General features: G+C 31.8%; 1 protein-coding gene across 1 annotated transcript in view; it reads left to right on the top strand.

Moving 5' to 3' along the window:
• Window positions 1–17,347, top strand: part of LOC144847770 (uncharacterized) — a 42,352-nt gene that overhangs the window by 16,065 nt on the left and 8,940 nt on the right. Inside the window, exons 2-10 of the mRNA XM_078704283.1 lie at window positions 4,087–4,158; window positions 9,199–9,270; window positions 10,306–10,380; window positions 11,062–11,277; window positions 12,751–12,822; window positions 13,517–13,585; window positions 15,205–15,348; window positions 16,116–16,184; window positions 17,158–17,229. Of these exons, the coding sequence (XP_078560409.1) occupies window positions 4,087–4,158; window positions 9,199–9,270; window positions 10,306–10,380; window positions 11,062–11,277; window positions 12,751–12,822; window positions 13,517–13,585; window positions 15,205–15,348; window positions 16,116–16,184; window positions 17,158–17,229 (861 nt within the window). The remainder of the gene's footprint in view (window positions 1–4,086; window positions 4,159–9,198; window positions 9,271–10,305; window positions 10,381–11,061; window positions 11,278–12,750; window positions 12,823–13,516; window positions 13,586–15,204; window positions 15,349–16,115; window positions 16,185–17,157; window positions 17,230–17,347) is intronic.

Here is a 17,347-nt window from a genome sequence, read left to right as displayed (position 1 = left end):
AGGCTATGGTACGCCTCTAATTAATAATCAATTTAATCAATCTACCAAACATAAACAACATATGTTTATATAAATACACAGGTCAATATATAGAGGTCAAATTAGTAATTATACATTGGATATGTAAGTAATACACGTCTTTAACGCACTCAGTCCTTCTTGGAACATCACAAAATGTGGATGTTTTTTTACTCGTTCCCCGATGAGCAATAAAATTAAAACATTTGTCAGAAATAATAAAATTGTATGTTTCAATGCGATGCTTGATTAGTATTTGTGTAAATTCTAGATAATAATTAATACATCAACAATATACATACACACACAGACATTATCGCATATATCCAGTACGATATATGACAATATTATAATAGTCTGAACATTAGAAATAACCGAAAGTTATAGTTGGTGTTTTTAAACAAATTTTTCTTGTGGTGTGAATGTTCACACCCGCTAAAGTATGAAATAAAGAAAAGATTAACAAAGTTTACAATTTCTTAGAAATTCACCACACGAATATATTAATATGGATACATACTTGGTTAATTGTTATAAACACGTCGTGGGGTGAAACTGCACGATGAATACATGCCGGTTTTGTCGGTCATATAATTATCCTGTGGTGTATCGTTTAATTTGGATAGTAAAAGGTAACATCTTTGATCCAATTTCGGTAAATCAATTACATTTTTCTTATACAATTTCGCCAGAATTCTAGTAAAAATTAATGAATTATTGATTTAAGAGTCTACTTAATTCTATCATAATTCAAGATCACGATTCACGAACAGTGTACTTAAATGGAACAATCTTGGTGCTGGCTTTCATTCGTCCATGTCGTCATTTAAAGATAAAACATATTTTAATTTATTTTTTACAAACGTAGGCCTATATGTATCTAAAGATTGTTAAAGTATTTTTTTGTATGTGCACGGCTTTATGGGAAGAACATGGGTTAAACACGTGAAAGAATTTATGATGAAACATGACATGCAAAAAAGCAAATACAAATATTTTGGTTTTTGTAACAACACATTATTATGTCATCGTTATAGAAATGTATATTGACTGAAAACAGCTGATGGTTGCCAAATATAACATTATCATGTACAAAGTATAATACCTTCTTATAGGTAAAATTGGAATTTATAAAATTAGTTAAATTATTAACTATGTTTAGTCTTTGAAGCAGTAGGCCTATGGAATCTTATCCATCCGTTTTGACATATTACTACTAAAATGTAGCTTTTTTCTACCATTTCCATCATAATTTCAACCAATAACAATTGAAAACATATAATATTAGCGAATTGGAGAATATTCATTAACCCTTAGTAACATTTTAAAAGTCCTCTCATTTTCTGGTGACAGGTCCAAACTATATTGTATCAATGCTCGGGGGCAATTCCGTACGCAAAAATAACAAAAGCTCTGAATAATATCAGAAATCAATGACTGCATTGCAAACCAACGCGGTGTTTTTCAAAGAGTGTATATTAAGGTTACCTATGGTCTCTATACTCCAACTGGGAAATCGCAGTGAACGATTTCCTTGCCAAAACGTGAGGGTAGAGAGCGAAGTCGGTGTGTATATTTGATTCAAGTAACGTTTGAGGAAATCAATTGGCTAATGAGCTCTAAAAACACAAATCCACCTGCAAACTGACTGAAAATCAACAGCCATTGGCATGAAAGCATACACTCATTTGAATTAATGTAGGCCTATAACAGCATAATTTTTATCGAATCGACAACAAATTGTAATATAATTTCAATTTTACACAACTTATTCAATTTCCAATGTGGTTTTCATAAATAGGATGGCGACCCAAACACTTTAAAAGTATATTTATAGCATAGCATGCTTGGTCGTCGTATCTAATTTGTAAATGTGGGAGAATAGCCTGTGTGTCTTGCAGCCTAACTGAGTTGAATTGTGCACAGGTGTGGACGACACACATAGGTTACAAGAACTTTCATCTCCCCCGCCTAAGGGTTCCTTCGTGTCGAGCGTTGCCACCGAACGGCGCTTCTGTCCGCAATGACAACATACGCTGAATGGAACAGTACATCGTGATAACCCCTCTACTCTTCCTAAAAAATTTGATTTTTTTTTAAGTGCACACGAGCAACACTGGACCTCCATTTTTAAGTCTTAATCCGAAAAGACTTGTTCTAAAACCAGAACAATGGTCGAGGATTGACTGTTCTGCCTTAGTCACTCGACTCGCATTAAGCGCATAAGTAAATATGGAGAATAACATGCGACTCGCTTACTTATTGCCCAGAATTAATTGCGCACATGTGCGAACCAAAAACGTTCTTCCCTCCCTAAGGCTCTCTTCGTGTCTCTCAGCTTTCGACAAACGACGCTCATTTGTCTTTACTCAGCGACAGGGACTGAAATGGGCCAGAACACTGTGGTAACCCCCTTCTCTGTGCACATGAGGTCGAAACTGCGGTCGGGTATTAAGTCATTCTCCGAGACACTGTACAGATTTTATAGTCTGCTTTAACATGGTCGTCACTCGACTCGGCCCTCGGTCACTCGACTCGACCTTACAAAAAGCATTTAAGCAAACATTTCAAAGCGGATTACATACATTGTTTTCCAGTAAAAGAAATGTAGGAAATGTTTCTCGAGTGTTTTTTAACTACAACGTATTACACCTGCGTACATACGTGTACAATAAACAATATGTTTGAACGATAAACACCATTTAGAGCGATATGCTTACTTCTCAGCTCTAGACGAATATTATTATTATTATTATTTTGCATGTCAAAAAATGTATTGAAAATTCTACCCTGTGTTTCTCGGTACATTAGCCAGAGGGTCTGAATTCAACACAGCTGCACACTGCAAAGTGATATGCCTCGGCTAAGTGGAGTACACGTTAAAAAGTAGATTTTCAATAAGAAGGTAAATGGCTACTACCGTGAACGATAAGCCTGGCCAATTCTGGGACATGCCCCCAAGACAGAAGCAATGACCAGGTATAGGAATCAAATTGACCACCTTACAATAAGATTACATTTCGATGAATTTCAATATTAGAAACTATACCCTTCGGAAATTTAAGTTATGATTGATTTAAACTTGTACAAATTGTGAAGAATTTATTAGAAATTTAGTCGCGTCATTTTTGATCAATGGTAAAACTGAAGGTGAGATAATTGGTTACACCTGTGATTTCATGCAGGTGAGAAATATACTATAATCATAGGCCTGTATCATTTTCATGACAATGAACAAGAACAAGATAAATGTTTCTTTAAGTGTCATGAAATACCAGAATGCTTAAACTTGCTTTCATTTTAAAATAATTATACTAATTTATTTAATAAATACATTATTTATTATAGATCGTAAATTATTTAGAAGCTATATTTTTGAAACAGTGATTTAATGTTGTACCTACAATTTTAAAAGAAGTCATGAAACAAGAAACACAATCCGAAGTGTCACTAACAAAAACTAAATTCATGCACCTTTTGCACGTCATACCTGTATGACCAATTATGATGAATGGAAACCAACAAAAACGGGTGATACTGTGTAATAATAATAGCAACTATCGGAATGATATTTATTCATGACGGACCATACCAGTGTTATCCATCCCTATTGACGCAATGCACCTTCCATTTTGCATGGGCGTCACATCTAATCATTATGTTTCACAACTCTATCAATATCAGTTAACATAACCTAGAATTAATTTCACTTATTTCTATAGTACCACTCTAAAGGCGTCTGTCGGACATGGGCGTCTCATACGTACATAATGTTGTTTTCACAAACCTATATTGGCTTGCTTCCCATAAATCGTTTGCAACTTTTTCCTGTTTTCGTTTTGGCTCAATATTTGCAACTACAATATGAAATTAATTTCAATTGCATTTTGATTATATATTATTTAAACAATGACAAGGTTTTACTGTAATATGATTAAATTGATGTTTCAGTTATTGGCACCAGGAATTCTGAGGCGTGAGCCTTTGGTAAACTGTATGTTTACTGATGACATTTTATAATTTGATACAATGCTATTATGTATATTATTCTTTTTATCATTTTTTTAGATATATGAATGACAATTTGTTTACAACCGTACATCGTGATGCCTTCCTAAATCTTACCGACCTGAAAGTACTGTAAGTATAACAGAATTCAATGTTTTTATAACATGACATTAATACATGAATTAGATAATTTTATATATTTCAAGTACAATTTGTGAATTAGAATAATAATTTTTTTAATCAACATTAAAAAAAAGTATGGTGTTTTATTGCGAGTGAATATAATCTAAGCGGTTCTGTCTGTAACGTTAAACTAGCGCCCTCTATAGATAAATAACTTTATATTTGGCTATATTGTTCAGACGGTCTGTCCTGCAAAGCGATTTATACTTTAATGTAAGCTATATCATTTACACTTTCATGTAACGGCATCCAGACGCATCGACAGCTACCCTAGCTACCCGGTAAAACATTGTTAAAAAAAAAAAAATATTGTTATCTAATAACTAGTTACTAATAAACAAAACGCCCGCTGGTGGCGCTCGTAGGAATACTTACAACTTAAATAGAAATAATATCTTTGGGAAAGACCCAACGTCTAAGAAAACCAACTTCTTTAAATCCTCGCTGATTGGCCTTCTTGATCCCACTGCCTGTGACGGCATTTGCCTTACTATAACGTTTCACTGGCATTACTATTTTCCCTAAAGGACAGACGCATTTCCTGGTGAATATCAAACACGGGAGATCAGTAAGATTCATGATAAATCTGTTATCAGACCGGATCAATAGATTCGATACAACTGCCAGAATAACAACGCGATAATTAATAGATAGATTTAAACTATTTTTATGATATGATTCATCAGTTTGTTTACAAGAGTTAGATAAACTGTTTTGTTGTAATTCTCATCATTCATAGGCCTCCGTCGATAAAATAATTGATTTTGTCACATGTTGTAATTCTACAGACTGGTAAATGTATAGTTACATTTAATTAAAAGAAAATGTAACCACCTGATAATAATTAATGTAAAGAAAATTGAGTTACCGTAATGATCATCTATTGTAATTTCGATCGATAATATAAACGTTACAAAATACAGTATAAGATGATTAAATCTATCTCTATTCCTTTTAAATTTGTCCCATATACGAATTCAAAGGTTACAACCCCAACATTAATTTTATCTGTATGCTCTCAACCATATTCTGCAGAATATGTGTGGTCATATATTCTAGCGTATGCACCTCTTCCCTGTTGCTATATATCAGTACGAGAAATCCAAACCGATTATCACACTAATGTAACAAATTAAACTGATCAGCAGAGAAAACAATCTCATATCTATGTTTACTGATGCACCTATGCATCGAACTTTAACCCAGCTGTCATCATAATTACATCAGATCCACGCCAATCACAACATTGCTATACAACAGAGCAACAACTTTCTGCACAGTATGTGTTTTCTCTAGGAGGTAGACAAGAGAACTTAACCATTTTTTTTCTTTAAACATCCATATAACCTTGAATTTGAAGCGAATACCCAAATTAATAAGGCTTAACGAGCGATTCCTCAGTAGACAATGTAAGGCATGTGGTAGAAAGGACCACACCTGACCAATTGCATCCTAGCGTTGTGTTCTAAAGATCACAAGATTCACATCGGTGGGGATACTGAGAATAAAGTCGAGTCACAAAATTATGGCCTAACTGATGTAGGCGCATACCTCCTGATAATATCAAACACATCATTATAAAAACCCATACCTTTATAGTGACGCTATTAGGTGACATAAACAATACGCGGACGTATTATTTCTGATATGCGTCCGTAAATACAGAAACTTTTGTACACGCGCGTCAGCTTTTGTATATCATACGAAAAGAATAATAGCAAGCACCACAAGTACACTTAACTAAAACATTTACAAAACACCAAACCAAACCCGTCTAAATTCTAATACCATACTATGAAATATATATGTAATACTCGACGTCACACACGTGAAATAATATGAACAGTTTATGCTTCAATTCAAAATGTGAACTTCATTATTTTATACACAATTTAAAACACATTTCACACAATGAATAACAATAATACATTATATAAGAATCACGTGCGATTGTAATTTTAAATTGGTGTCAAAGCATAGGTACTTGTGTATTCTTTTGCTGAAAGAAAGTTTTTGTTTTATCTGTGTGGTCCTTCAACACTACATCATCGTAGAAGCAAATGCCTATGTTGGAGCATATATCAATTATATAAATTATTCTCTTCACATGTATATAATTATATGTTTTTACAAGCCGTAATTATTCAAATCACGAATTTCTTAACATGCCGATTCTTCAGTTACAATACTTCAACTATGCGTTCTATTGACGACGCAACGGGAACGATGTTTGATGCGGACGAAAAAATGCGTCTTTAACGACGCATTGGAAGAAAAGCTCTGGGAGAGGATCGGTGCATACCGTGGCCTCAGTATGATATGGCCCTAATGCAAATTTGTTTAAACTGATTACGGATGTGATTGGCTTATCTTTAATTTACATACAGGTCATCTTGAGAGAATCGATAATTACAACCGGTATGATCAGTACTAATATTGCTTTGCAGAATTCGAATTTTTTTTTCTAACCTCGTCAAAGTTCACAAATTGTATAGATTATCAATAATAATGGAAATACAACGATTTATATTTATTATTACAATTGTAATTTGTTATCAAGGTCGGTAAAGGTTTTTACCTTACTATTTTAGACATTCATAATCGTGCACAGAAGCCACAGCGACCTAAGGTTCATAGATTACCATTCTATCCAATAGGGAATTAATTTTGTATGAGTCACTATCAACCTAAAATAATTGAACAATTTTAGCTGTAGCAAAAATAAACTAGAAATAATACGAAATGATATAAATCAAATTAATCTTTATTCATAACTATAAGTTGCGATATTTTAATTAAATCTGCATCCACTGCGATGATACTAAATTGTTATTTAAGTTTCCCTTTTATTCGTATTTATTTAAAGTTATTAAAGTGAATTGAAAGACGCACTTAGGCCTAATTGTGAAGCCAACAACTTTTACATTTCATATTTTATTTCTAACAGCACACACAATTCGACCAATCACTAGTGGTTGCTTACCCAATTCATCGCCGGTGATTCTTCAACAGCGCTACGTGTACGTCTTCTTAGTTTGAACGAAGCTTAAATCTTCGTGCATCAACATTTAATTATTATTCTAACAAGACAAGTGGAACAAACAAAATAGTCTTGGATTGACTGGTTTAATAGCACTTTTAAACACGTTTGAAACGTTCAAATTAGATCACAGGCCATGTCAATAATCGTTATCATTTAAACTTATTAAAGGTTAACATGTGTTTAATGTTCTTGATGATATCTATATACGATTGTTTAATAACTTAGAAACAGAAAATTGCTTACTTTATTTTATTTTTAACCAAGCAAGGAAATGACTCCGATACATATGAAATTATTTACGCTTTAAGGCGAGACCAGACCAGTCATATGGATAATAATTATATATAAAAAAATATATAATTTCATTGCTTTGGTAAACATGACTACTAACTCTATTTTTAAAAAGATAAATGAATCAATGAATACTCTAAAGTATCTCTTCCTTTGATTCGACGAGACATGTGACGTGAACAATGAAAACGCATTTAATTTTGCAAGACTCTATGTTTTTAAAGTTAGGAGCGCACAACGGACGCTTTTCATCACCTCTCGTATATTCCGTAATAGTTTTCACCCATAGAGATTGATGTGTCGTGGGTTTTGTGTACTGTTCTATTTTATTTTGTATTGTATTGTGCTGTAGTCTCAGAGCAACATAATTGTCTATATACAAATGATAAATTTAAATTATATTTAATACAAATTAAAAAAGAAAACATAATTTAAAATAATAATCAAAACAAAGTCAGAGGCGCTATATATTATCATACAATAGATAGTAAAAAGCTTAATTTTTGATATACTGTTTAAAAGCTGTAATCATTCAGGCCCAATTAAAGAGAATCATTTTTCTATACAATAAACAAGATATATTATGCCATGTTATGAAAGCACTGTATTTATTTTCGATACCAAACATTGCCAATTACTTCGCTAATCACATTTTCCATAAATCCGCGCCAACATCTTCCAAAGCACAATGTAGGTCAGATTGTTGACCTTGAAATCTGAAGCAGAACATTAAAGCAAAAACACTTTACATGTAACTACCGTCGTGGCATAACACATAACATAACTTTGCTTCTTCCGTTTCTATTAAAGAGTTGTAGGCCTACATTATTTGGAGTTGGCTCAAGGAAGGAAACTGAACGCAGTGACTAATGCAAAGAGTTTACTTGAAAATCTCAATAGATGTATCGTTAGCCTCATGTGGCTTAGTACAATTTGCCAATCAAATCGCTTAGTTGCAATGACTGACACATTATGTCTTTCGTTTTAATACATTCACTATTTCAGATGTTTACTTTTAGAAGAAATTGTTAAACTCTTGCCAAAACAGAAAGAGTACAACAAATTGTTACTAAAATAAAATAACATGAAATGTTCGCATTTTAATTGAAAGTGGACAGAAGTACTGTTTTTCCCACAAGAAAGTGTCTGTCAAGAAACAGTTAATTACTAAAAAAAATGTGTATGTTAATACGTTTACTTACAGTGAAAAAAAATGTTTCGGTTTAAATGAGAGAGGAACGCTAAATTAAACATAAAAATATGTTTTTCCAATGTATTAATGTAATTATTTATAATATATTTTTGTACAGTACTTCATAATTCAGCTGCTGTTTTACATTTTGTGCAATAAAATAATTTTATCATTTAAATGATTGATTGACTAACCGACATACAGACTGACTGACTGACAGACATAACTGATTGTTAAGTTAACATAAAGACTTAACTGACTGAGTGACTGACTTGCTGACTGGCATACATGCTGACATGTCTGACAGAGTAAACATAACTAGAAAATGGATAATAAAATACCGACAGACAGACAGACATAAAAGAATGACTACTGAAATGTTGATAACCAACTGTTGGTATATGTCGAATAGTACTAACGTGTTATTAGAAATAAATGTATTTTCATTTATATTTGTTATAAGGCATCTTGTGAACAACAGAATTAATCATGTAGATGAAAAGGCATTTTCAACCTTGACACAACTTGAAGAATTGTAAGTTTTGTTTTATCAGATTTTATTTCTATACTATATTACATTCCTGTGTTTTTTTTTATTTAGGTCCACTCGATTCATTCACATTATTCCTTGTCTGCTATTACATAGATATCATTTCTTAATTTGGACTGCCAGGCCCACGGGCTACAGTAAAATAGTTTACGTTTGGGGCGTGCTTTCAAGCTGTTTATATTGTTCTGGCTAAATAAATGAATGAATGAATGAACGAACGACAATAAATAGAGAAGCACTGATAATCTGCTACCCGCATTCAATCAGTTTTGTCAGTAAGTTAAAAAAATTAGACGTCATGTCAGCAATATAGTGTGGAACAAAATTTAGTTTTATAATAAAGTTTATTTTACTGACACGACATGAACAATGTCTCAAACGGCGTCCCGTACTTTAAATGACTTTATAGTGTGCAACTTTCTAAAATTCTGTATGTTATAATAGTGGAGGACGCAGAATATACTGATAAATCATTTTATTCATTGTTAACAATAACTAACACATAATTCATCTTCGATTCAGGCCACCTTTTAAACGAACTGTCTGTTTTCAATCTTCACTCTTTCCTAGATTCTGTAAACTTTGGAATGGTCTTCCCTCAGATTTAAGAGAACTTGCTCTCCTTGGAAGGTTTCGAAAATTTGTGACTATTCTTCGCCAACACTATTTCCATTCCTGATTTCTCTTCTCCTTGCCTCTCTTCCTTTTGATTTTCCCTGGTCCCTGCTGTTTTTTGTTTGTTTTCTTTTCTTTTTGTACTTAACGTCTTAGATATTAATTTATTTAACCATATTTTTTTTCTTTATTTTGCTATTTTAATTTTAATTCATTTTTTTACCGTCTTTTAGCCTATATTATATTTAATTTATATTTTATTTCTGTTAAAGGAAAGTCTTTAAACAGTGATTGGGTTCGCTTTTGACAATCCTGGCTTTTTGTTTCATTTTGTATTTTTATGTATTCTGTTGTAATTGTAATGAGCCGATATTGAATAAATCATAAATCAAATATTTCTTTTAGACTTCTGTCTGGAAATAACTTGAAAGCTGTTCCAGTTGATGCTTTGAACTCTGGACCACGTTCCTTAATACATCTGTGAGTGTTTCTGTTCGATATCTATTGAAAATCTAAGGCCAAATACTAAAACATGAAACAATGTCATGGATATCGGTGGCTGTATCTGATTTTAAGCAAAAGTATTAATAAAAACGATAAAGTAAACAACCAATCAAGGAGAGTACTTAATTTTTAGTCTATTTCATAACACAAGTGGAAGTATCCTTGCCATTTTATTGGTTAATTACGTACCACGTGCCGATATTAACGTTTAGGTTCTCATTATCAGTATCTGTACGTTTATACCAATTAAATATCTAACACGTTTTCAATATTATAACACTATTTAATGTGAGATTTGTTGTACTTTTAAAGCAAAAAAAAGTTCTGGAAACGACCATCGATACGAACACTAATGCACCTGCGAATTACGGTTTCCTTATTGTCATAATTTCCAGATTTATTATCCAAAATAGAGCTACTGCCATCAATCAGACTTGTCAATAAGTTTCAAAAGTTTAACGTTGAATCAATAAAACGGGGTGCCATTGGAACAAACATTTTATCAACAAAGTTTCTTCTGACACAAAACGACGAATATCTCGACGTCTCATAAAAGATGTTAAACTAATCTTTACTTTATAAATTAATGTCGCATTTTGATTTGGTCATAATAAATGCTTTTGAATATTCTTTCATATATTTTCTTTATTTTTACAGATGTCTGAGTGACAATCACATCACTAACTTGCCGGCCAACTCATTCAGAAACATATCGAAACTAAGAACACTCTGCGTTGGAGGAAATCCTTTGACTAAGGTACCCGAAGAGGCACTGAGCACCTGTCGACAATTAGAAAAACTTGATCTGTCCAGGAACAGTATTACTGAAATCCAAGACAAGGCATTCCGTAAACTGTCAAGATTGGAATCACTGTAAGAAACTAATAAAATGACCAAAAATCCCGTTAAATAAAGATCAAGAATGAATGTATACATAAAGTTGCTGATAAAAGTTTGAGCGAGTTTCCCGATTGTTGTGTTAATTACGTTGTTTCCAATTCTGCCGTCCACATTCCGAACAAAAAGGTCGTTGAAGTTGCATTTTGTAAACCTAGCATAACCTGATTGATCGTAAATATTTTCCAAAATAACAAAAGCATTGCCAAAAACACACATTTCTCATTAAAGATATATTGTCCCCCTGATTGTGTTTTGTTTTGAGTATGCCATTTTAATGTCATATAAAAGTTATTCACTTTGACCAAAAAGGAGATAAGCTAAAATTATTTACTTGAAAAAACTGTAGTTTAAAGTGAACAAATAGTCAAATTGGCTGTCAGTCAATTGGTTTTTGATTGAATGTAACAATTTATATTGTCATTTAATAAGTGAAAACATTATTTTTTCGGTGTTTTTTATGGTAAATTAATTTTCCAGTTTAGTACGGGATTGCGTAAGTCTAAATAAACTTCACCCATGATTTATTTAATATTTTTAGATTACTGAGTTCATGAACAAAACTCATTATTATTGTAATGTAAATGTTCTATTAATTGAAGGCTGGTAATTAGTTATATTTATTTATTTTATTTTATTAATTTTAGCAATTAAAACAATACATAGACTTTGAGTGTGCCAAGGAGTGGCAAAAGAGGTCGAAGGACCACTGTCGCCATAAGGCGTGCCACACCAGCACTCAAAGCATACAATAAAACATAAAACAATATAAATAAGTAATATAAATACTATGATTATATACATTAAAGAGTCATAATGTTTTTAAAGTGGTCCATTAACATGTTTTTAAATTGTACCCAACTTCCGCAAACAAAGGCGTCTGTAATATTGACAGGTAGTGTATTCCACAGACGAATAAATCTGGTTGGGATACAATACTTTCCACTATCAGTTTTGGATGCAAGATGTTTAAAAGTCAAAACATCCAAATGCCTACAATTGATAATCAACATCAACTATTCTGTAATTTATATAATATATTTGTAACAAAAATAACGGTAAAATAATCTCGATTTGATTCGGCTGTCATCAAATTCAATCTAGTTAATTGGTCAGAATATGGCTGATCTAAGATTCGTTGATGAAGGATAAATCGACTTGCCCTTCTTTGAATTTTCTCTATCTTATTAATATGACATTGACGATAAGGATACCAAACAGGGGAGCAATATTGAATATGGGGAAGAACAAGACATTTATAAAGTTTAAGTAAAACAGATGTAGAACAACCTGTGGCAATTGACCGTATAAAACCTAACATCCTATTGCATTTCAAAGTTACATTATCTACCTGATGTGCCCATGACAAATTATGGGATATTACCACACCAAGTAACGTAATGTCATTAACGTAATGTCATTATATATATATATATTTTTTTTTTTCAGACGTCTGGAATTTTGTGAAATTAGTACGATTGGCCAGAAAGCGTTTAATGGAATGGATAACCTAGCACAGCTGTAAGTAGGCCTACTATCTTAAACAAGAAATATTTCTTACATAAAAACGCCGCTCGACTTTACGTAACCGTTTAAATTTTTTTTTCATTAAATTATGCTTGTGTTTTAATTTATATTCTATTTAAGAAATACTGATTTATTATCAATTTTTTTGGTTTAAAAATCAGTAGTAAACATCATATGTGTAACGTAAATATAGACTGACATGAACAAAGTCCGTGGCCTACTGTACAGAACAAAAGCATATTCCGGGGTAGGGGAATAGCCCAACATTCCAGTAAACAAAATTTTCCAGCCGACAAACGTACTCACTGATCATCATCCATACACACTATTCGCCAAAAATAATTACGATAAAGGAAGGATTGTTCCATTTTTTAGCATTGTAACCTATAAGCTTTCGTGTGATACAGTTTCATATTGTATGCTTCCGTCCTCTTTAACATAACTGCCTCAAGGCGTGGTGCGAAAAATTGTAAAACGAATGATTCTATATTTGATAAAAGGGCTTCTAAGAAAGGGTCTTAATTCCTTCTACAAGGAGCACCTTACAGCACCCTTTTATATCTGCTATTTGTTTGAAAATTTATTCAATTATCTCTACAAAAAAAAGCCGGTGTTTCAACACAACAAAAATTGCCTTTACTAGTAATTAAGACATACATTATTAAATCATACTTTTATTTTCATATAGGTATTTAAAGAAAAACCGTCTGGCCGATGTCCCGGCAGCATTACAATCATTAGAAAAATTATCGTGGTTGTAAGTATTTGTATTTTTTTATATTACTTTCATGGTCACAAGGTCTTTAAAGGTTCATTGGACAACGGCTTTTTGATCTTCTCCACCAAGGAGTATAAATAATTCCATAAAAGAATGTGATTTCTATTAAAAAAGAATCCATCTATTTCATCAAGTATTTCATATAGTATTTTCAACACTAGAGCTACAAACTCATTTCGATATCTTTTTCATCAACGTTCTTTCTAACGGACGCATAGATTATACTGACGTCATTAAATAAAAAATGGCATACTAGTTTTATTTTAAGGAACAATTTCCTTGCAAGTCTGTTTCGTTGTAACGTATCAAAATTATCGATTGGAATTCTGCCTACAAATGACTACAAACATCAAACATGTCAGGTATTAGAAGACATACTGATAGAATAGAAAAATAAATATATATATTTTTTTAATAATTTAAGTTTGTAGTAAATCAGAGACTCCAGTTCAGGTGGCTTCCTCAAATGTTCGACCCCTGCGGCTGATCAACTTGAATACTGTGGAGAATACGGTTCAGAATTTAATATCAGGATACCGTAAATTTAAACCAAGGACCCGCTAAAAGTCCTTGAATAAAAATAGAAATATGATAAGAAAACAACATGTGCAAGAAATAAAATAGAAGTTTGGCGAACTTTACGCATATGTTCATTGTATATTTAATACCATCTTATTACTTATGAAAACAAAGATTTATATTCGAGGAAATCTCATCTCTTTCTAAATCTAACGTCTGGTTTAAACAAAATTGGATTCATCCTATATTATTTTCAATAAAATGTGATTTGATCTCTGATTGCTATTTTTAAATGTACTTTTAGCTAGGTAAAATAAAAATAGTATAGGACCAAGACATAGCTATTAGACCGTATTTAAAATAAATATAGGAAATATTATTACAGTCTGTTTGGGGTATAAAAACGCGTATACATATAGGTTTTGTTGTAACGTAAAACACCCATGGTTTTCAGTCGTGTTGGGGTATGTTTAAAACGCGTAGACTATGGAAGAGAAAACCTTCAGTTGATTTGTATTAGTAGTTTGTATTATAACAGAAATCCATAAGAATTATTTAAAAAGTTAATATTTTAAAATCTGATCGGACAACCAGTATGCATGCGTTCGGCAGAGCACGTTAGAAAGTGAAACCCATGGGTTAACAAGCGATGGATTATTCCAAAACAGTCGCTATAGTCATTGGTCAAAATTACTCGCTTACGTTACGTCAACGTCATTGCGTTGCGTCCTAGTGGAAACCAAGCTTTATGTAGGCCTAACATTATAACTTTTGTGAGAATCACCGTGGATGATTACCTTTTACATTTTCCATTCTTCAAAACTTATTCGTTATTTTTTTATACATAGTAATAGTATTATTTCAGTATTTTATTTCAATAAATAGGCCTATCTTCTTTCTTGTCTCTTTTCTGTGTCTTTGCTTGTTTTTACAAATGAATCGTCCCTATTTTATTTACAATGATTTAAATTGGGAATTTATACATGAAACTAAACTAAAAAAAAAACAACACTATACGGTATATATAGAATAACGTTAAGTATAGTTTTTGACAAATTTAATTATCTATTATATTTCAGAGATCTGTCGCATAATCACTTACAATATATTCCTGATGGTGCGTTTATGCACAACACGAACCTGGCAAAGATTGTTCTAGACGGCAATGACATAATCCTTGTTGGCAATGGGGCATTTATAAACTTATCAAAGTTAACTGTGTTGTGAGTATAGAAGAATAAAATCCTTCAAACTCTATGTTTCACAATTGATATCATACTCTAATGTACAATTCTTTAACACTTGTGCTCTGAAGGCTTTCAACACGATGTATACAAATTACAATCACAATACACTCTTTTTGAAAATCAAGACAAAATGATTTTTGAGATTTTTAATTGATTAGTTTTGTTTTGAATGAATTTTCAAGTTCTTTTCTTACCCGATTCTCGGTGCTGTATCTCCAATAATATTTGCTCTGTATCAATATTTGGTAATACCGGTTAGGTTATGGTATACTGCATGATACTAGGAGATACATGTAAAACATGTGATATTGCCAAAACAGTACCGAGGCTTTATAGATACATCACTCATGGTGCGCAAACGCAGCCATGATTGACCGGCACATGGACTTGTCTCTCTTGTAGACACTAAATAATACTATTTGAAACAAATGTTTTCAGTTGAATTTGACAAATGATTATACTATACAAGTCGTTTAGAGAATATTATTTTTTTTACTTTTTATCTCAGATAAACACAAATTAAGTTACAATATAATATTAATAGCAAAATAAGATTGTATTGACGGCACGAATAAAAAAAAAAATAATAATTTAATTTTTTTTTTAGTTTTATAAATTTGTCATCTCAGATAAACGAAAATTAATAATATAATAACTAGGCGAGATTAAAATGCCCGCATGACCTTTTCAAATATAATAATTGGATAGATGCTAAATGCGATATTTGCTTATTTATTTTTCAGGAAACTATCAAGAGCTACAAAGATGCACATGTTTCCTAATTTGAACGGAACTTACAATCTACAGACGATGTAAGTTGTCTGCGAGCTAAATCCGACCAACTTGCGTTTTAAGCATTTTAACGTCGTTTGACGTAACAAGTCTATTTTATTCCTCTGATGATTGTTTACTGTTCTAAAGCTCAGTCTACACTATCAAACTAGTTTGTGTGATTTGCCCAAATATGGTAGTGATAAGTCATCGTGTCCATTAATATGGACATATCACATTTTTGTTGTCACATAAAATTGGATAGTGTAGACTCCTTTTAAAAGAAAAGTTTGAATATAGATTTTTACTGAAAATGTATATAATATCATTAAGTAAAAATATGTAATTTGAATAGAATATAATTATATAAATCAAATCAAATTATTGGGGGGAAATGCTGTGGGTATCAGTGGCTGAAAAATAAAAATAAAATAAGCAAACAGCTAAATTAAAACAAAATAAATTGCACTGTTTTCGAGCAACATAGGAAAGCTGATTTGGAATTTACTACAAATAAAAATTCACTATACATCGATAATTGAATGTATTATCATTCAATTATTTCATTTAATTATATGAATTAATGTCGTATAGCGCTTTTAACAATCAGCAGATTGTCACAAATAAAAAAATTAAATAAAAAAAAACAAATAACATATTGAATTACAAAGAACTGAAAAGGTTGTGAAAATTCACAATAATAATTCCAAAAACGAATAACATATAATAAAAAAAAAATCAGGAAACCCACGGCGTATTTGATAATTACCGTACCATACGTACGCTCAATCAGAATTTTAAAATAAATTATTAATAATAAGAACAATTTTTTAAAATGGGTTTATCTCAATAATGAAATAAAGATTGAAAATCAAAATCATATTATATTTTTTGCAAGAATCACTTAAAACAAGAATGGATGTTTGGCATTGTATCGAAACCTATTTTTAACTTCGTATTAATCATTCATTATAATATATTGTGGTTTATTAATTCGTGTCCTATTTTCTACAGAGTCATCGACAACTGTGGATTCTCTGAAATACCAGAGGATCTATGCAAGCATATGAAAAAGTTAACAACCTTGTAAGTTGACTAAAACAATACAGTTCATTCACTTTAGATAAATATCTGTTTTTTGCTGTTTCACCTGTTATTACACATAGGTGGCAGTATTGTGTGTACTGTTTTTGCCCATACAAAC

This window comes from Antedon bifida, chromosome 7 (genome assembly GCF_963402885.1).
Source record: "Antedon bifida chromosome 7, ecAntBifi1.1, whole genome shotgun sequence".
NCBI lineage: Eukaryota > Metazoa > Echinodermata > Crinoidea > Comatulida > Antedonidae > Antedon > Antedon bifida.
The sequence above is the reverse complement of the archived record's forward strand: the minus strand, read 5'-3'. Positions and strand labels throughout refer to the sequence as shown.